We start from the raw sequence: 22,417 nt of genomic DNA on the forward strand, positions 1-22,417 counted from the left end.
TAATTTCAATATATATGGGTATTTCAATATATGTGGGTTTCCTATATACTAACATTATAAATTGATTATTTTTGTTAATTTTTATACTATCATGTAAAGTAAATGTCAAACTGTTAGAATATGAATTAATTTTATTCAAAATTATTAAATGTTCCTTGGATATAATGGGATTATAAACTACAAAAACATCTTCAGCATACCTAGTCCATAATAGGATATCATGTGTATGAGTAATGGCGTAAATAATTTTACCTTCAAAATCCTGTAAATAAATCTTGGATATAATAGCTGATAATGGAAAACCCATTGGTAAAGTATTTTCCTGAATATAATATTTATCATTAAGTTTAAAGTAATTTTGTTGGCAAATATTTCTAACAATAGTAATAATATTATCACCAAACAACTCTTGCATTATCGTATATTAATTTGTTTTTATTATTTGAACTGTTTTATCTATGGGTATGCTAGGATACATATTATTAATATCGTAACTTACCATCGTAGTTTTTTCTCCAATTCTTAAATCTTTTAATTTATTTACAAATTCAAATCCATTTTTTATATTGTATTTATAATCCAAATTCATTTTTATCCTAAGTATTTTATCTATTGTTTTTTATATAATATACGATAGAGCAGTTGTGAACTCTATCAAAGGTCACATAGGTATACCATAATGGGAGTCCCATTAATTGTGTTGCACTTGGTTCAAATGGGTATAATCTAGAATGATATTTTAAGTTAACTTTATAATTAAAAATATTACGGTATTTTTTTATGAAACATTTAGTTATTTTTAGAAATTTATTAGTGGGGTCATTTATTTCTTTGAAATTATTTTCTAATACATACTGTTTCATCAGATTATTATATTTTTCGGTATACATAATGACAGGAATCTTGGTTTTATCCAATTTTAAGATAATGTCATTTTATTCTTATTTAATTTATTTTTTAATTGTGAATTACTTTTTTATTAATTTTTTTTGGAAACTGGTTCGCAAGGAAAATTTTTATTTTTAATTTTATGAATTTTACTGCTAATGGTGTTATGTAATTGTTCTTTGTTGTCAGGATTTACTTTATTAGTATTGATTTCAAAATCAATTACTGTATTTCTAATAACATTATTCATATCACCATCATTCAAATTAAATTTAAATACATTATAAACTTTTCCTTATCAAGGTCAACATTAGTAAAATTAACCAAAAAGACAATTACTATTAAATAATTTTGAATTTAAATATCCATCTTTGAAATGTAAACCATTATGGGTATCATTTGCCACAACAGCCCCTTACAACCCACAATCGTTTAAACCTCTGTTATTACTATTATTATTTATAGTTTTTATCAAATTATTAATTTTTTTTTTATTTTCAACATGTTTGGATTCATTTAAGAATTTAAATGTTAGTCTTCATCAAATTAAATACATAATTAAACATACAACTCCCAAAACCTGTACTAACTTAACTAACCTAATTTTAATTTTTAATTGACGTCATATTTAAATATGTAATTATTTTGTTTAATAGACTTCATGTTTTCTATATATGATAGTAATTTTAATTTTTTTCTAAAAAAAAAAAGTTGTTCACATCAAATTACATATTACACATAAATATAAAATAATAAAAACAGTTTTTATTTTTTATAAAAAACAACAAAAAGTTTGTTACAATTTCATTGTTGGATTTTTTAAATATGAGTTATAAAAAAATCAATGATTCAAAGTTAAAAATTGAAATTAAAATTAAACATTAATTTTTATATATTATATTTAAAAATTAAAATTAAAGATTTAACATTAAAAATTAAAAATTACATTTATAGAAATACGTTAATTGATAAAAATTAAAATAAAATTAAACTAAAAAATAAATAGTATTCTATTTAAACTATTTATTTTCTAGTTTAATTTTATTTTAAACATACACATTTGGTCTAGCTAGCCAATGTTACATTAATGTAACAACCACTTGTATATTTATTTTATTTAAACTATTTATTTTTTAGTTTATTTTTATTTTTATTTTATCAATTGACGTCGTACTTCTATATATGTAATTTTTAACTTTTAATTTTTAGAATTTTTAAACATATACAGTGGTTCCCAAACTTTCCCGAGTTATGGCGCCCTATGTCAATTAAAATTTTTTTATGGTGCCCTACCTTAAGTAAAACTATGACTATTCATATATAAGTAAGAGATAAAAATTAATAAAACTCTTGTATCTCATTATTTTTTTACTTTATTAACATTAAATTAATAATTATAAATGTCTTGTTTCAATTAATTATGAAGCTTTTACAATATTTTGCTGCGGCCCTGTGAAGAGACTGAGGCTGCCCGGGGCACTGCAGCACACAGTTTGGGAATCATTGATATAATATATAAAAAATAATGTTTAATTTCAGTTTTTAATTTTGAATCATTGATATCTATAACTCCTATTTAAAAAATCTCTTAATGCAATTTTAATAAAGTTTTTATTGTTTTTTATTTAAAATAAAAAAAATTTCTATTATTTTATAATATTTATGTGTAATATGTCATTTTTGCATGTAATATTGCAAAATTTTTGGGATGGAGTTACGATTTAAAAAAAAAAAATTGTAGATTTGTTATTCTTTAATCATTAATAAATGTGCTTAAGAAAAATATGACCTTAATCAGGAAAATTTTCGAGATACTGAGGGTGACTTTGCTATACAACCTCACCTCCTTGATCTTTTAAGTTGAAAGGCATTATTGCCCTATATGTAGAAGTAATCTGATCATCTTTGGTCAAAATCGGTCCAGTAGTTCTGAAATATAAGGTCAACACTAAACACACATATATAGATATGAACAGTGACATTCAGAAAATTTCCATCCTGGTTTTTTTTGGGTTCCTTAGGTGTCAAAATTCGGTGAAAACCGCACATGGCCAAATTGGACCAATTACAATACCTTTGCTTCTAGACTGTAGCTCTGCTATAGCACTAACCAGAAAGGAAAGTAAAAATTTACTGTATACAAAAGTTACACACTTAAATTACTTTTAACATAGTCTTTACCCAAATTCAAGCACTTCTTGTATCATGGCACCAGTTTTTCTATTACTTCTTAAACCAATGGCATTGAAGTACCATTTTCATTCATCAATTCCATCCATGAGTTCATCACTGCTTTTGAAGTTGTAAGTTGCCACCCTATTCCTCAATTTTGTGAACATATAAAGATCAGATTGTACCAAATCAGGCCTGTAAGGAGATGGTAAAAAATCTGCCGCTTAAGCTCGTTTGATACACCTTTACTGCTAACAATCATGTGAAGTCATGCATTGTGTTGGAAAAAAACAATTCCCATCATTAGCATCTGTTACCATTTATCATGTATTACTCTCCTAAGCTTTGTCAGTGTTTTACCATAAATGTTTGTGGTTATTGTCATACACAGGTTCATAAATTCTACTAACAAGATTACTTTATGATCATAAAACACTGTAGTCATCAGTGTTTTCTTAGAATCGGTTTTTTTTAATTTTTTGGGTTTGATCGGCGAGCATGTGCATCTACCGTTTGGATTGTTATTTTGTCTCAGAATTGATAAATCGAATGTGTCTCAGCCCCAGTTAAAGTACTGTCAAGAAATTCATTTCCTTTATTCTGGTATCGCTGGAGAAAAGTCAATGCTACTCCCATTCTTTTCATTTTATGGGCATTTGTTAGTCTTTACCCGTCATATACAGTACTTGCAAAAACCCAATCTGTCTGTAACAATTCTGTAAAGAATGAACCCTGAAATTTGAGGAAAATGTTCATTAATTTCAGTAATTATGAAGCAGCAGTTATCACAAATCGCATTTTCAGTTTTTTCAACAAGTTCATCACCCACAATGGAATGTTATCCTTTTTCTTCCATCATGCACATTAGTTCACTTTTCCCTGAATTTCCTGTACCTTTCTGTCATAGAACTGTCACTCATTACATTATTATCATAAATTACGTGCAGCTAATACTGCATCTTGGCTGCAGATGTTCCGTTTGTTTTGCAAAAAAAATTCAATAATGATACTTACCTCACAAGTAGTAGGAATCACAATAATCGCCTCTACGTTTCACCATGTAGAGTAGTACAGAACGAAATGATGACTGACTGTATGTGTAACAATATTTAAGCTTATCTGATTCATTTGATTCATTCACTTTGTTGCTATAGAATATTTTTGAACTATTGACATTGGATTTTCTATTCCTTTTAAATAATAATAATCTTTGGCTGTAGATACAGATGTCTCATCTATGAAGTAGGTGACAGTAATTGATGATAATGTAAATTTAAAACAGAATTGTTTTAAAGATTATAAAAATTTTAATCAGTGCAAAAATAATATTACTCATTATACATATTCTTATTATACATTAATAATAATATTAGCAATGTAACCACTGTTTCCAGGTAAACCAAACATCACTAATCGATTACTTTCAAGGAGGTACTTGCATCGTACCCCTGTGTTTGTTTTTCAGATCCATTTTTTTTATTTGTTTAAATAAGTTGCTATAGAGAATAACAATAAAAAAGTAATGTTAACCAAAAAAACCACTGTAAGATTAGGATTACCTATAATAGTTTACTGAGAAAGGTACTAATCTGTAAGAAGTAGGAGAATGGTCTGAGATAAACAATAAATTAAAGATATTGTAAAACGTAAGACTTTGTGTAACATAAGTATATGATTAGCCACTACGAGAAAGACTAGAAATTGTTTATAGCAAGACTGGAGGAGAAGAATCTTTTAAAAACAGGACCCTTGTGATGAAAATTGCTCTCTCTATTCTTCTTCACTCCATTTGTAAGAAAGATAGCATAACTGTTTTGAAACAGGAAATTTTCAAAAAAATGATTACTTCTACATAAATCCACCTAACAGATAAGCAGCAAAAGTTTGTAAAAAAATTGAAAAAAACATTTGGTTATTAACAAACAAAATGCAAAAAGGCTGGGTTAAAGTTGGTCATCTGCTCTGTAAATAATTAGAACATCAAAGACTGAAGATATATCTATTGTATTCTGAATTTTATTCGATCTTAGCATGAGAACCTATATTTTATATGGCTGTTCTTATTGAAAAATAAATGCCTGTTAACAGTCAGGAAAGTAATCCTAATTATCTGTAAGCAACCCTCTGATATGATAGTAAGATTTTTCAATAGTAAGAATTACAAAACCAAACTAAATGCTTAACTGAAGGTTATTTTTTTTATTTATCTATGCCATTTCAAATATTTTGTATAAACTTAGAAACAGCTACATCAGTAGATGATCTTTTTCTAAAATCATGCTGAAAGTATGCTTTACTCTCTATCTGTAATTATTTTTAAAAAACAAAAATTAAAATACTGTTAATATTGATTTAAAAAACTTATACTGAGCGAAAAATACTTGAAACTCATACCATGCAGAAAAAAAGGTAGTATATTATTACTATTTGAATCATGATGTGAAATCATTTTTTGACATGTTAAAAAGAATGAAAATAATTAATAAAATTGTTTTTTTATTTTTGTTGATGTAGCAGAATCTTTTCCTACTCCGATGGAAGAGCCAAGAAAAGTTTTAAGAGCAGAATACCTTGGACAGACTCAAGTTCAACGCGCTACCGGCATGGATGTCTTGAATGAAGCTATTGACCAGTTAGTTACTACTGTACCACATGATCAGTGGCGACCGGTTACCGTTGCTGTCGCTCCATCTATGATCACAATACTGCAACCTGATGTATGTCTCTTATGATTTTATTAGTATTAATAATATAAATAAATAATTATATTTTTTAATCGATCATTAAATTTTTTAAAGATGTTTTCTTTAAAAATATGGTACATGATATACGCTTTCTTTATATTATTGATTAAGACAGATAGAAAATAATGCTTATAAAAAAGAAGCATTTAAATTTTATTGTATAAAAATATTAATTTATACGAGCATTCAAATTTTTTGAGTTTAGTGTTTGAAGTTATTATGGTCATATTTATTATTCAGAAACTTTAAATATAAACAATGTTTCAAGAAGATATTATGTAATTATTTAATTTTTTAAAGTTTAGATAATTAATTTTTTTTAAAATGGAACTGACATCAAAATTCGCTAAAAAGTAAGAAGTAATTTTATCCAAATAATTAATTTCTTAGAAGCTTTTTAAATCAGTGCCTGCTTCTACAAAATTAATTTCTAGATATAATATAAATTTGTTCTGTAATACTATATACGAATACTTCATAAAAACCAGTACCAATATCATATCAAAGGAATCCATATTTAGTTTTAGAAAGTTAATAAAATGTGATGATTAAACAGTAGATGTAAAAATGAAAGATGAAGGTGGTTGTACCCATTACACCAGTAAGTACAACATTTCAAACTATTAAAGGATGTGGAGATGTAGAAAGACATACGCTATTTTAATTTTAAGTTGGGCTGTAACAGTGCACAAATTGCAAAGTACAACATTAAATAAAGCTTTAGTAGATATGGTGAAAAAATATTTTGCAAAAGGACAAAATGTATGTTGCTCAAGTCGAGCCAGAAGCTCAGATAGTTTAGCTTAGTTATCTGACCTTGCAAGAGACCACGAAAAGACCATGTAATGTCACACATGTATATAGAATTACAAGATTCCCAATATCCATATCAATGCTGTATATTATATATAATGTATATATATGTATATATATAATGTTGGGTCTGAAAGGTTTAAGATGAGATATATTGATTATTTTATGATTTTTCTTAACAGTGCTACATATCTTGTGCAGAGACTAACATTACTTCCCCTACAGAAGACCATGTGACATCATTTTATGTGATGCATATATACAGAGTATCAGGATTTCCACTGTTCCAATCTACTCTGTCACATGGCAAAAAAATTTTTATTGTTAATTTTCCGAACAATGTTTCGTCTAAGAAATTTTTTCAATATCATAATAATTGCAAAAAGCAGCTACATTGATTGCTACAAGATTTATTTCAATCGGGTTACTAAGTAAAATGTTATGCGCAAGCATAAAAAAACATATACAGGTCAAATATATAATCTCCATTTTTTAAGTATGTTAAAAATGTATGAAACAGGAACAATCAAAGTATATTCATTTTTTGTTCCTTTTAAAAAAAATTCTATGCAGAAACTTCTGTATGCTGAAAAACCATTAGGTTATGATTAAATCTTATTGAAGTATTTCAGTTTATTGATTAAATTTTCCCATTTTTTTTTTTTTTTCACTTATACAAATAATAAAATGATAAAAAATGTGCCTTTTTTGTTTTCAAAATGATTTTTTTCTCCAAATTAATAAATGTATTTGAAGTACAAAATAGAAACATTAGTTTTCACAGTTATAAATTTTTGAAAAAATATTTTATTAGTGTCAATTATTAAATTGTAAAGTAAGTAGAAGACAGTCCTTATGATGAATTTAATTAATTATTTGGATTAATAAATTTAAAATAATTTGATTTCAGTTTTTTTATTGAAACTTGTTTCTATGTTCTTATTTAAGACTTCTAATTTTATAAAATTAAATGAATTTTACATATCTAACAAAAAAATTTATTATCTTAGTAAGTTTCCATTGATGATCTGGCAACAGGTTGCGATACAAGTTTAAACAAGTGTGAAGTAAAAAGAAAGTTCACTGACATGTCTAATATTTATATTTGTCTGAAGTGGTGATAAAGCATGTAAGGAAGGCCTAGTAAAATTTTGCTGACCACTTTGTATAAAAGCCCTTGGAATGCAGAAAAAATACCCTACTGAAAGCCAAAAAATTTAAGAACATTTACTCGCTCAGAAAATACTCATATCAAAATATTTGATGCTGTCAATAAATTTAATTACGGCAAAAGTTAAATGCGAAGGTAGTTAAAACAGATGGGATAGAAAACTAGCAAATCCTATTGGAAGAACCTAGCAAATGGAATAAAAATACTTCATAGTGAGAGAATTACAAAGATTTAAGTTGAAAAAAAAATAACAGAGTTAAGTTGTGGAAAAAATAATAATGAGGGAGAATTAGTAAGGCTGGAGGATTAGTATGAGAAAAAAGGAAGGTGCATACAACCCTGCAAGTGCACCGGGACAATTTTAAATTTTGAATACCAGAAAATTTTTATTATAAATTTTTGGTCCTTATTTCTTCCAAATTTAGTTTTTTCCACCTCATGTTCTTTTTTCAGCTACTTTTTACAATATCTGAGTGAAACTTTAAGGATACATTTATTAGGTCAAAATAAAAGTTAACGTGTTCAAAAAATCTTACTTTAAAGAATAGAACCAAGGTATCTTGATTTATTGCTAAGAAAAAGATTCAAACGTTAGCATGTAAAGGATAGAGCACAGCGATTCCATAAACTAAAATAGTGTTACAGAATTTAGAAACAACCATATGTTTGAAAGTTGTCTGTTGAAATGAAAAGAGCCAAATCATTTTGGGTAGTTCACTGACCATAACATGGCCAACTAATAAATTAGACAGCGGCTAATTAAAATTTCATTAATAGAAAATAGTATTTCTATCATTAGAAAATAGCTACTTAAAAAAAAAAAAATCACCGCTAGAATAAAGATTGCTATACTCTGTTGAATTGCACTCTTTTCTATATTCTTCTGAATTTTGTTAATTTAATTGTTGCAGTCACAGTACATTGTTATGATATTTTATTAATCTAAACTTCAAAAAAGTCGCACAATGTCTTCTTATGAGAGAATATAATATAAAAATAAATGTGAAGAAAAGAAAAGTAATGAAAAAACAATACTATAAGCAGTAAACTGATGAATATCTAAATAATAAAAAAAAAGAATTGAATAGTAAATCATAAGGATGCAAAAGTGAACTTGAAAAGAGTATAGCGAAAGTTAAGGAAACATTTAATTGAAAGAAATAATTACGTAATACGATAGGATTTAATTTGAAGAAGTATATATTCACATGCAGTGCATGCACATTTAGAGTGTACTTCGATATGAAACATTGATATAGAGAAAGTAAGGTTCTAATCATTTAAACTGTAAGCATTGAGGAGATCGGACGGACTAGTTAAAAATTATGAAATAATGAGAATGACTGAGAGTAGAAGCTTAGTTGCTAGAATTCACCATGGGAAAGTCAACTGGCATATCATCAAAGAGGAAGGAGTAATTAAAACAATGCTAGAAGGATCACTTGAAAATGCAAAAAAGAGAAGACAGGAAAAATGGAAATTATACATGATTGAAAGTAAACAGGAGTTATCTGGATCTTACAAGTTCAGCTACGAGATGTGTTTTTTATGTAAGGGTCATTTTCAATTTGCCACCATTAGATTCAGTGGAAATTGATGGTGCTAGTATAACACGTTATCAACGAACATCTTATAGCAAAAATAGGTTAACGTCATCTGCATTAGTCACTGTGTATATTGGATCAAATGAATGCTACAACAAATAATCCTGCAAGTTGTGAAGTGCGATCAGTAATTTGTTTCCTATTGGCGAAAAACAAATCTGCTGCTGAAATTTATAGAGAAATTGTCTATGTTTACAGACCCATTGTTATGCACAATGGTAGAATACGCCAATGGTGTTGTTTGTTTTGTGGACAAAGAACATAGCGGTCACCTGATTGTCATCGCAAGTGAATTGACTGAAAATGTGAATGCAAAAATCCATGAAATCAGAATCAATTATCGATGGAATTTCCTTTTTTTTCTATCAGAAATTTACATTTTAACTGAAAAAATGGGTTACAGAAAGTTGTGTTCCAGACAAGTACTAAAAATATTAACAAACACATAGAAGAACACCAGGCTGCAGCTCAAACATTTTTGAAGCACTACTAAAATGAAGCTGATGATTTATGGAAACACGTTGTGACCGGTGATGAAACGTGGATATCTTATTGAAATAAGTTCAATGAAAAAGCTTATGGTTACGGTTTTTTTGGGATGCCAAGGGGAAATTGACGATTGAATTTTTTGAACATGGAAGAACTGTTAATGTCGATACGTACTGTGAAACTCTTCCAAAACTTAGATGTTCGATTCAAAACAAAAGGCGCTGGAAGCTAACCGAGATTTTGTTTCTCCACGATAACAAATGACAAACAAAACCACAGAACAAGTGTGACCATTTCAATGGGAAATCTTCAAACATCCGCCTTATAGTCCAGATCTTACATCGAGTAATTGCACCAGATGTTATTTAGCGAAGAATTTACAAGAGAACCAGGATGTTTCCTCCTTACACGAGTTTAAGTTTATTTTATAACAAGTCATAGTAGTACTTGATGTTGATTGTACACTGTTGTTCTTCCAAATAATTGTAATAAATTAGGCATTTATAGTCTCAAAACACCATTAGAATTACTTTACCAGCTTATGCATAGGTTTTGAATTTTTCTAGCTAGTGTGTTCAGATGTTTTCATTCCGTACTCTGATGTTTGGAATCTGGCTAAACACGATAAACCCCAAGTTTGATCGCAAAGTAGTATACGATCTAATAAGCATTACCTTCCACTAAAGATCATCATTTAAGTTCCGTATGTGATTTTGAGTCTATGTTTTGTGATAATTCAACTATCATAGATAATGGAATGAACAGTACATATACTCGCACTACAAATTTCAGCAATTTTCCAAATTATTATGCATCTATATTTGCAAATAATATCATTAATGTGATTTTGCACCACATCGTCACTCTTTTGATACTATGAAAATCAGTAACACTTGTTTTGCCTGATTTAAACTCTTCAATCCATTTATAAAAATTTCCATGGTTTATCCACTTTTACCTTACTGTTTTAACATTCAAAAGGAATTTCCATTTTACACCTTTAAAAAATTAAACCCTTATTGCAAAATGCTATTCTTTCGTGCTACATAATTCAAATGAAACTGATATTTTGAAATTAACAAAAGAATTTGTGATAATAATAATTTTTTTTTTGTACAGCTGATATTTTCTCATCAGGGATGCAAACTTGAATTTCAAACGATTTCAGTTTATTCTGTTTTTTAGTTATTCTGTTATTTCCATTTATCTCTTTAATTATCGAATGAGCCTCATAATTTTGCATGTGTAAGATTTTTTTAAAATTTCTTCATTAGAAGATGATTAAGATAAGATTAAGATACTTAATGGTTATTTTTACTCATATTAGAATTCATTACAACAGTAATTAAATTGGAATAAATTACATTTTCTTATTTTTCTTTAGGTTAATTATATGAGAATTTGTAATTATAATTATTTAATTTGTGTGATTTGTGTTTAATGTAGGAAGAAAATAAGATTGTAGCAGAATGCAGAGTACGTTATTTATCATTCTTAGGAATTGGACGTAATGTTAAACAGTGTGCATTTGTAATGCATACAGCACAAGATCTATTTATAGCCCATGTATTTCATTGTGAACCATCTTCTGGTGCTCTCTGTAAAACTGTTGAGGCTGCCTGCAAGGTAATATTTTACAGTTTGGATTTGATTATTTAAAATAATCTACACATTGTAGTTTTAGCACCCTGATCTTTTTTGTCTATGAAACTGGAAAAAATTAAAAACAATATTATTTATTTATTATTTAGTTTTCTGTGCAGATTTTTTGAAATCATCTTTATTTGTATAAAAAAAAGTAGTTTTTATCACTGATAATACTGATAAACATAATTTTTGTTTCCTAACATGTGATACATGGTTTTAATCTTTTTTTGATGCTGGAAACAAATATGAACTCAGAATCTTTCTATCACCACCATTTTTGAAAAATTTTAAAATTTTAATTAAAGGATTTTTTTTCATTTGTCAATATCTAGTTAGCATTTTAAGCTCCTGTATAGTATTTTGTACTAGACAAATACTAGACAAAGAATTAAATCATATAATAGTCACATATTTTGTTATCATATCCAATACTGAAGAGTGAGCCTTTATGAACAAGATTAATCATGTGTGTGCAGGTCAAAACATGTAGCTGAAAACACAGCTGAGTTGTTTGTATTAAGCAATGGATTTAGGAATGAATTAATTTTGTTCAGTCTTATTGCTGTCTTAAGTTTGTTAACAGTGCAGTTTCATAATGCCTCGAAATTGTGTAAATTATGCGGATGCCTTTTGTTATGTATGTGGTGAGTTTACTATAAAATCAGACAGAAAAACATTACACCTTTAGTTAAAAACAACATATCATTTGTACTTTCTGTGTAAAATTGGTGATCAGGATAAGACATGGGCTCAAAGAGATGGCTGAAAGGTACACGGAAGGTTTTGCCATTTGGTGTACCTACGGTTTGACGTGAACCAAAGGATCATGTAACCGATTGTTACTTTTGTATAACAAGTGTGTCTGGAATTTCTAAAAAATCTAAACGTACTGTAAAGTATCCTTCATTGTAATCGGCAATCAGGCCTGTACCTCACAGTGAAATTATTCCAGTTCTGAGCCACCTGTATGTTTCAAAAACAGCGTTGAAGAATCAGGCAGTACTGAAGAAGAAAACAATGATTTTGATTTTGAATTATCTTCCAGTAAGAAGCCACATCTTATATCACAAGGTGAATTAAATGATTTGGTTAGGGATTTAAATTTATCAAACAATCAAGCTGAACTGTTAGGATCAAAACTGCAAGGTTGGAATTTGCTTTAAAAAAATACAAAAATTTTGGGCTTTCGAAGCCGACAAAAAGAACTTTCTCAGTACTTTATTGATGAAAATAACTTGGTCTATTGCTCAAATATTGTGAGCTTATGTTGCACTTAGGACAAGTTCATAAACCTAATTATTGACGCCTTTTCATAGATTCATCCAAGCATAGTTTTAAAGTGGTTTCACTACACCATGGTAATATATAGCCTTCGATACCAATCACTTTTGGTATTAATTTGAAAGAGACATACGATGTGATGAAAGACATTCTTGAAATAATAAATTATAAATTAAAAAATAAAAATAAATAAATAAATAATAAAACACATACCTGGAACATACGTGGTGATTTGAAAGTTATAGCTATTTTGTTAGGCATGCAGTTTGGCTGTACTAAGTACATGTGTTTTCCAAACACATGTATTTGGTGCATGTGTATACGAAATGGGAAATATATTATTCATGAGCCCTTAGTTGAACCCAAAAAAATATTTTTACCTCCTCTCCATATCAAGCTAGGACTAATGAAAAATTTTGTAAAAGCAATGAAGAAGGATAGTGCCAGATTTTTGTACATTAGGCAGAAATTTCCAAATGTAAATGTAGGAAAAATTAAAGAAGGAATATTTATTCGTCCTCAAGTAAGAGAGTTGGCCAAAGATGATGTATTTAACTCTGTAGAATAATGTTAAATAATTCATCATCTGTAATGAAGTGTTAAATAATGTAGAAAGTGCAGCTTGGGCTTCACTTAAAGATGTTTGCAAAAATTTTCTTGTCAAACAAAAATCCAACAATTACAACATTATTGTTAATCAACTTCATACAGAGCTACGGGGTGAAATATGTCTTTGAAAATACATTTCTTCACTGACATCTGAATTTTTAACTGGACAACCTCAGAGACAAGTGACAAACACGGTCAATGTTTCCACCAAGACATTTCAGTGATGGAAAGCTGTATAAAGGAAAATGGAAATGAAAATGAAATTTACCGTATTAATTGTTAATAATCAATTTTCACAGTATCTTCAGTTTGTATTGAATTCTACAACTACATGAAAACATAGTCATTTTATATATCAAATTTAAAAAATTTTACAAACAAATTTTGACAAATTATAAAATGAATATGTTTTAATGTTTCGTATGCTAATTCCGGCTCTATACAGTCTACTGTAAATGCACAGAGAGATATTGATGGCCATATACACTACCTTAACTTATCCACAAAGCATTAATTTATTTCTTCAATACAAAATCTCTTTAGTAAAATTATCACTAGATGTCATTCGAGTTCTACTTTGGATCTTGCAATCACTTTAGAGTATTTTAATCAATTGTTGGGCTATCGTTTTCAGAATAACCTCAATATTCTAGTGAAAGGTTACATGTCATCTTTACATAAGGTGTTTCATTGTGTTATAAAACCGCATAATTTTTAATATATTTCCAACAATAATTTTTAAAAGATCTCTTTATAAATTCTTTCTATACATTTTGTATTGTTCCTAAACATCAGACTGTATTCAGTAGTAAATAAACAATGGATAGGCCTGTTGTTCAGGTTATTCTAATTTGAAAAATGATGCTAAAGCTATCTTGTCTATGCTGAATGATGATAGTGATGATATTGAAGTTGATTATGCGGCTATGTTATGGAATGAAAGTTCTGAAAGTGAAAATGAAATGTATTAAATGAAATTTAATTATCATTAAATGAAACATTAAGTACATCACAAATCAATATATCCATTGATAACTGGACTGAAGTCAGTGAAATTGATAATGGTCCATTACTGGCTCCAATTATTATTAATGATAATCCAGGTCCTGTTTTAACAATAAATTTCAATTGTGAAACTGATTCAGTTCACTATTTGCAGTTATTTTTTGATAATCAGCTCAACCAAATCTGTAAAAAAAAAAAACTGTTTATACGCTAAGAAAAAGAAATCACTAGTTACATCTCCTACCTCTAGGATTTTAGCGAGGAAAGATATATATATATCTTTATATGAGATAATTTTTTTTTTTTTTTTATGTAATGATAAATATGGGCCTAATCAACTCAATGGGAGACTAGAATGATTTTTTCTCTGATGTGTTTCGGCTGGATGAGTTCTTCAGATTATTTTGGAACTTGCATTCTAACCATGAAGAGGGTCAGGGTGATACAATTTGTGGTAAAGACTTTTTAATAGCTCCTATATTGAAACAAATCACAGGAAAACGTGTATCATTTTACAATTTTAATCTAAACTAGCCGTTGAGGAAAGTAAAATCTCTTTCAAAGAAAAAATCTCTGCATTAACAATCCAAACAAACCCTCAGAGTTTGGTATAAAAGTATTTGTTGTATCTGATTGATGTTGTATAAATGGTTATATTTTTAATCTTACTTCTTTTTGTAAACTGGATATTATTCCTGGAACCAAGTTATTAAAAAGGAAGCCACCGGGTTGGTTTAGTGGTGAACGCATCTTCCCAAATCAGCTGATTTGGAAGTCGAGAGTTCCAGCGTTCAAGTCCTAGTAAAGCCAGCTATTTTTACACGGATTTGAATACTAGATCGTAGGTACCGGTGTTCTTTGGTGGTTGGATTTCAATTGACCACACATCTCAGGTATGGTCGAACTAAGAATGTACAAGACTACACTTCATTCACACTCATACACATCATCCTCATTCATCCTCTGAAGTATTATCTAAACGGTAGTTACCGGAGGCTAAACAGGAAAAAGAAAGTTATTAAAAAGGACACAAAGTGTCAAAACATTGTGTCAGTCTGTAACAAAAGATTTGCTTTCTGGGCATCATGTATACACTGACACCTATTATAGAGATCTAGAAGTGTCCAGTGAACTAAATTCAGTTAATTTTTGTCTTCTGGTTCAGTAGTGCCTACCAGAAAAGGTATGCCAAAAATTAAAAAAACAAATTAGAAAAATTAAAAAGGGTGATATAAAATCATATAGGAAGGGAAACACTCTTGTTTTGTGCCAGAAACATAAAATAGTGGTAACAATATTAAGTATAACACATAAAGGAGGGAAGGTTAATGTTGTAGAAGTACCAGGCAAATGCCCCAATAAACCTCCTGTTAAAAAACCAGAATTAGTTCAAGATTTTACAGCTAACATTGGAGCTGTTGATCATAGCAACCACTACATATCACTCTACCAGTTTCTTTGTAGAACTTTCAAATGGTACAGAACAGTATTTTTTTGGCTTCTTGAAGTGAGCATTATAAATTCTTACCTCATGTATAAGAAAAAATGATATCCCTTTCCCAAAGATGTATCGAAAGAGTTCGGTCAGGGAATTAGTAAAAGAAAAAATTGATATAAGAGGGATTGGAAGGAAGAGGCAAAGCAGACCACCTCAAGGACTAAGTGAGAAGCATTTAGCTAAAAAATAGCATTTCACAGGAAAGTAACCACAAGGGGGTTGAGATGCATTGTATGTGGTAAAAAAAATGTAAGAAAAGAAAGCAATATTTTTCTGTAAAATGTACACAAAATAGCATTCCGATGAATGTTTTGAAATATACCACCCAAAGGAATTTTCTACCATTTAGCCTAAAATCAGTGATTAGTTTATTATAAATATTTTTACATTGTACTAATTTAAAAAATTGTTATGTAAATAATTTTAAAAGCGTGTGTAAGAGCGAAAGTTATCCAGAACTAATTATGAGGGAATTAGGGGACAATATTTTTTATTTAAAAAAAAATGTTGAAACATTAACTCACTATATTATTGAATACTATTGTAACTTAATGATAAAATATAAAAGACATTAAAAAATTAAAATGTTGTCCTCTACTATGGAAAAGTACTGTAATGAAATTACTTGTTAGGAAATCAAGGCAACGTAAAAAGATGAGCAACTCTTTTTCCATAACTGTTAATTTTTTTATATATTTTTACAGCAATTTTAATGCTATTTAAGATCATATAAAACTAAAAAAAATGTCTATTTTCAAAATTTATTCTGAAAAAAATTCAACTATGGTTAAAAGTAGGTAAAACAGTCTAATGTAGAAAGTATAGTTATAGAATTTAGTACCAACTGAAGATACAGGGTATCCTATGAAAATCGATAATTGGAAATTAGTATAGTAAGTTTAACCTATCTAATTATTATGTTTTGGTGGTTTACATTTCATAAAATATTAAATATTTTAGCAAATCATTTAATTTTTTTTTCAGCCGCTCCACAAAGTACAGAATTAAAGAAGCTTACCTTTACTTTTTTTGCTCATTATAGCGCTTTCAGGCAAAAGCCTGTCTTCAGTAATGTTTTCTTTAAAATTTTTCTTCTTTCTTTACATTTACACATGAAAATAAAATGTAATACATTAAAATCTATAGAAAAAATATTTATTCAATCAATATTTTTTTTTATTTTAATTTAAAACGTTATTAATATTTAAAATTTTTTCTTATAAATCCTATTTAAATGTTTATACAGTACTATACTGATTATAGTATATACTAATAATTATATTATATACTATACTAATCAGTATAGTACTGAATAAACATTCAAATAACATTTATAAGAAAAATTTGTAAATATTAATAACATTTTAAATTTAAAAAAAAATTTATTGACTGAACAAATATTTGTTCTGTAGATTTTAATGTATTATATTTTATTTTCATATGTAAATGTAAAGAAAGAAGAAAAATTTTAAAGAAAACATTACTGAAGACAGGCTTTTGCCTGAAAGCTCTATAATGAGCAAAAAAAGTAAAGGTAAGCTTCTTTAATTCTGTACTTTGTGGAGTGGCTGAAAAAATATTAAATGATTTGCTAAAATATTTAATATTTTATGAAATGTAAACCACCAAAACATAATAATTAGATAGGTTAAACTTACTATACTAATTTCCAATTATCGATTTTCATAGGATACCCTGTATCTTCAGTTGGTACTAAATTCTATAACTATACTTTCTACATTAGACTGCTTTACCTACTTTTAACCATAGTTGAATTTTTTTCAGAATAAATTTTGAAAATAGACATTTTCTCTCTCTCTCTCTCTCTCTCTCTCTCTCTCTCTCTCTCTCTCTCTCTCTGTGTGTGTGTGTGTGTGTGTGTGTGTGTGCATGATGCACAAATGTATTTTAGTTGACTAATTCACTTGTTTTATAAATTTAGCTGAGGTATCAGAAGTGTTTAGATGCTCATCCACAAGGACTAGTTCGCGGCCCAGCTGCTATAGTTCAAGGAAAAAGTTTTGGAACTACATTAAAAAACCTAGTTGGAACTCTTACAGGACGTAAACAAAAAGGTTCAGAATCCTGAGAAGAGCCATTAACTCTGCAGGTAATTAGAAAAATGTTAACACTGTGAAATATTTCATGATTTATTATTAATGTTATGTAGAAAGAATTATTAATTTATAGATTAAGATCGTTATGGCGTAAGATTTTTTTTTACTGTTGTTCAATGTCATGTTATTTAAGATTGGAAATTCAAAATGTTGATAAGTCCCAATGGGAGATTTTTCACAAAGGGAATTTTGTCTACAAAACACTGGTAGAAATGTAATCATTCAATTCTATGTATGGCAACCATTATTAAGTTTGTAACATGCAAATGTGTTTCTCATGTAGCCTTATGTATCTTTATAATTAAGATTTATTCAAAATCACAATTATATGGAAAATGTCAAGAAGAGTTTTCTTGATATCAAAGCGCCAAATAAATCCACCATATTTTCTGTTTAAATTTAATCTTCTTGATGGTAGACTTTTCTTTTTGTGCAAACATTTTGTTCTTTTAAAATAAATTCACTAAAATAATAAATAAATTTAAAATACCAGAAAATTTTAATTGATAATTATATAATTTTATTAATTTTTTTTTATCAATTTAGGAGCTGTGGACGGCTCCTGTAGAGCGGGAGGTAATACCTCATAGACATCTCCAAAGCCCTATGACTCTTCGATATTTTGCCGGTAGCAGCGGTAACAGCCCTTCTGCCAGTGTCCAATCGCTTTTGTCACCAACGCTTGACACACGACGGCTCCAACAGATAGTTGCAGCAGCTAACTGGGATTAGATTTATAATTATAAAATAAATGCAAACTGCAACCCACTTAGTCATAGAAAGACTACTCTTGTTACTATTTATTATTATTACGGTATTAAATATATATTTAAATAATAATTATCTATATTATTTTATTATTATTTATTACTTTTATTATTGTTGTATATTTAGGCACTTTACACATATCTGTTATATGTTGTAAAAAAAATAACTGTAACAAGTCCATATAATCCTTAAGTAAAATTTTCTTTGCATTTAACCTTTCTAGAATGAAATGAAATAAGTAATGTTGTTTGATAATTATAAGGATATAAACTGGTAGATTAAATATATTTAGTTTTTTTTCTGAAAACTTAATTTTTTATTTATTTATGTATGAATTAATTTATGATTAAATTTTTATTGTTATGAATTCAGTAAATCTTAGTACTTGCGCTCATTAAAAATATAAAAACAACTTTTTTTTATTTGTTTCTGTTTGACCTGAAATCACATTTTGTACAATATATGGCAGTCAGGTAATTTTTTTTGTCTACTATTCCTGATTTTCACTAATTTTTTCCATTATAAATATATTTCCCCTTCCTGAAATTAGTCATTAAGAGGATGCTGTAGAACATAATATAAATGAATCATCGTGCATCCATTTACTTAATTATTTGATGTTACTTAATTTTAATGTTTATGCTGAAATTGATCATTGACCTACTTTTGTCTACAAATGAGATCTTTCAAAGGTTTCTATTTTTTTGTTTTTATCATTAAAATTTGAAGTTTTCCTATATGATAATAGAAGTTTTGTTTTATTCCCAAATTAATTTTATTGTTAACATGAAAAATAAAATTTACAACGGTTTACTTTTTGTTTGTTGTAAAAAGTAGATTATCCAGGAAAATAAAAATTTGATCATAATTTTTTGTATGATATTGGATCTAAGATTAATGTTAGTTTTTTATATTAACAGTTCTCTAAGATAAGACTTTATGTCCAGTTTAAATTGTTGGTTTTCTTTATCTAGTTATTTTTAAATAAAAAATCTCATTAGAAAGAAGTTACTCACTCAACTAAAAACAAAAGAATTAAAATTCATTAATCTTTTCCCATTTGGTGGACATTTCTGTAAACTATATTCTTAATTTTAGTGATTCTAATTAGAGTAAACATGCTTATGATAATATTGAAAAAGAAAATTGATCACATGTGAAGTGTATATATTTCAAAAATTTTAAACTTTAAAATAATATATCTATATATAACTTACAATACAACACAGACATTTAGTACGATCTTTGAGCATGTTTTGAGGCACAGTTTTTGTATTTAGTTCCAGCTGATGTAAAGTACACTCTGAAATGTAGGACTTATTTACATTAAAATCACATTCAGGTTTTTTAAATGTGTAAAAATGAAGTAGTATTGTGCTCATAAATGGCAACATAAATACAAGTGCCTTTGATTAATTTTTATTAAATCATAATATTTGATTATGTTGGTTATTAATATTTTTATAATATCGCTACAATCTGCCATCGACACAGAATAGGTTTTATGTTTATATTGTTGCCAGTAACCGTTACTTGGATTTAAATCTTTAAACAAACAAAAGATTAATGTGACTATTTACATTCTAAATAGATTTAACAGTTTATTTCTAGCTTGTACTTATAAAAAATATGTTTACGATTATGTATTAGTGGCTGTCAGGCTTTCAAAATCCCGTCTTTTATATTTGTGGACCAGTTCAGTTGATAATCTGAGTTCTAGAAATAGAGCCGATATATTTTTCCAGGATAAATTCATCGTAGACTGACACATTATCATGATGGATGATCCGCTTGCTGGGCCGAAATTGAGATATTTTCCTCTGAACAGAATCCTGTAATTTTTTACTGCTGTTAATATTTTCATCGATCGTTAATCACACACTTCAACAATCAGACTGTACCAAATTTTGTAGCATCATCCTATTTTCAGTCATATCTTTTGTTTATGACCTCCCACTTCTGAGGGGCCATTTATGTCTTATCACTTGTCTTTGAATATCTTATGCTGCTCAAAAACATCTGATTTCTTTAGAGCATACATATTGCGTTATTTTCAACATTTAGATAACAATTTTTCCTATTTTCTCACAAAGTTTCATTTTATTAAACGGCTTTTAATCATTTTAATCACTCATTTTTACTCCAGAGATTTTTAGTTGTTTTTACAATAGACACAAATGAATGGCTTTATCGGCTTAAGATTTTATATACATGTAACTTGAAAATCTGTTGAAAGATGATTACCTGATTCTATATGATTCTTTAATACTCCAAAGTCATTCCAGGAGTTGAATTATTACACCGTGTACATGTAATATACTTCAAAGAAGATATTTTAAAAAACTGTTATTTCTTCATCCAATTCTTCTAGTTTCTTCATTAGTGTTAGCGCTATTGTTAATTGTACGCATCTTAAACTAATGAAAAAGTATAGTTATTAGTTAGTTACTCATGCGATATAATTTATTCATTACAAAAAAAAGCAATAATTTATTTAATAATATCAACATAAATCTTTAAAAAAAAGAATCAAAACAACATTATTATATATACTGTTTGACCACACACCATAAATGAGTTCCATAACAAGATTCTATACAAGATAAATACTGCCTGTGAAAAAATTGAACAAAAAGTTTTTAAAAAGATTATCTGAAAGCATATTTATGTACAGAGAATAAAATTAGTCTTTTTTTTTTTAATCTTTATGTTGTCTCTTAAAAGTACACACATTGTGTGTACTCTTTTCTACAATGATAATTTTTTTTTTGTGCATATTAATTATTTCTATTATGTATTATACTACTACGGGTAAAATCCACTACGTTAGAAGAGTAATCTTATTTTATATTTTAAGTAAAATTAATTTTTTTTTAAATAATTGAATAAAACTTGTTTTCTGGAAAAGTTAAGTGACAAAAAAATATGTACAAAAGTTATTTATATTTCAACATGTAAAATACAATTAAAAGAATTTAAAACATTTAAAAAAAAGAAAATTTTAATATGGACTTGTTATTAAGTGCATAAAATTTGTTAATAGAACTTTTTTTAATTTCTTTTTTTTGTTAATAATTTTATATTGCGCAGTTAATAGTTAAATGGTTACCTGTATTTATTTAATTTTTTTTTTCATAATGTATATAATTATATAAGTATATGTATGCATAATATAATATATAGAAATTATAGTAGTTAAAATTTAATAAGTACTTATACATTTTGTTTAAAGGAAAAACAAAGCTAATGCTAATGTAAGTAATTATTATTAACTTTTACCCGATATTTGATGTATCGTTAAGAATGATTTTTGATCAATGCCATTTCTCTTAGTTTTAAATGTTATTTATTATATAAATATATTTGTTTTACACATTATTATTATTATTATTACAAGCTGTGTGTAATAAGTGTATGAATAGATGGATAGTTTATGTTGTTTTTATCGAAAGATGAGATAGCGATGAGATTTATTAATTAATAATAATGACAAATTATACACATGATGGTTGTTTAGAAAATGGAGACCCATGTGTTTCTTTTTTAATAAATAAGGCGTTTGCAAAAGTTATCAATACATTCAAGAATATGCTGTAGTATTCTAGATTCTA

The 22,417-nt window shown here is 27.7% G+C and overlaps 1 protein-coding gene across 1 annotated transcript in view; it reads left to right on the top strand.

Moving 5' to 3' along the window:
- The window catches only part of LOC142332136 (protein Fe65 homolog), a 211,097-nt gene extending 192,170 nt beyond the window's left edge, over positions 1-18,927 (top strand). Inside the window, exons 12-15 of the mRNA XM_075378391.1 lie at positions 5,575-5,777; positions 11,328-11,507; positions 17,864-18,031; positions 18,585-18,927. Coding sequence (XP_075234506.1) covers positions 5,575-5,777; positions 11,328-11,507; positions 17,864-18,010 — 530 coding nt within the window. The 3' untranslated portion in view covers positions 18,011-18,031; positions 18,585-18,927. The remainder of the gene's footprint in view (positions 1-5,574; positions 5,778-11,327; positions 11,508-17,863; positions 18,032-18,584) is intronic.
- Positions 18,928-22,417: the final 3,490 nt, after the last annotated feature.

This window comes from Lycorma delicatula, chromosome 11, assembly GCF_047948215.1.
Source record: "Lycorma delicatula isolate Av1 chromosome 11, ASM4794821v1, whole genome shotgun sequence".
Lineage (NCBI taxonomy): Eukaryota > Metazoa > Arthropoda > Insecta > Hemiptera > Fulgoridae > Lycorma > Lycorma delicatula.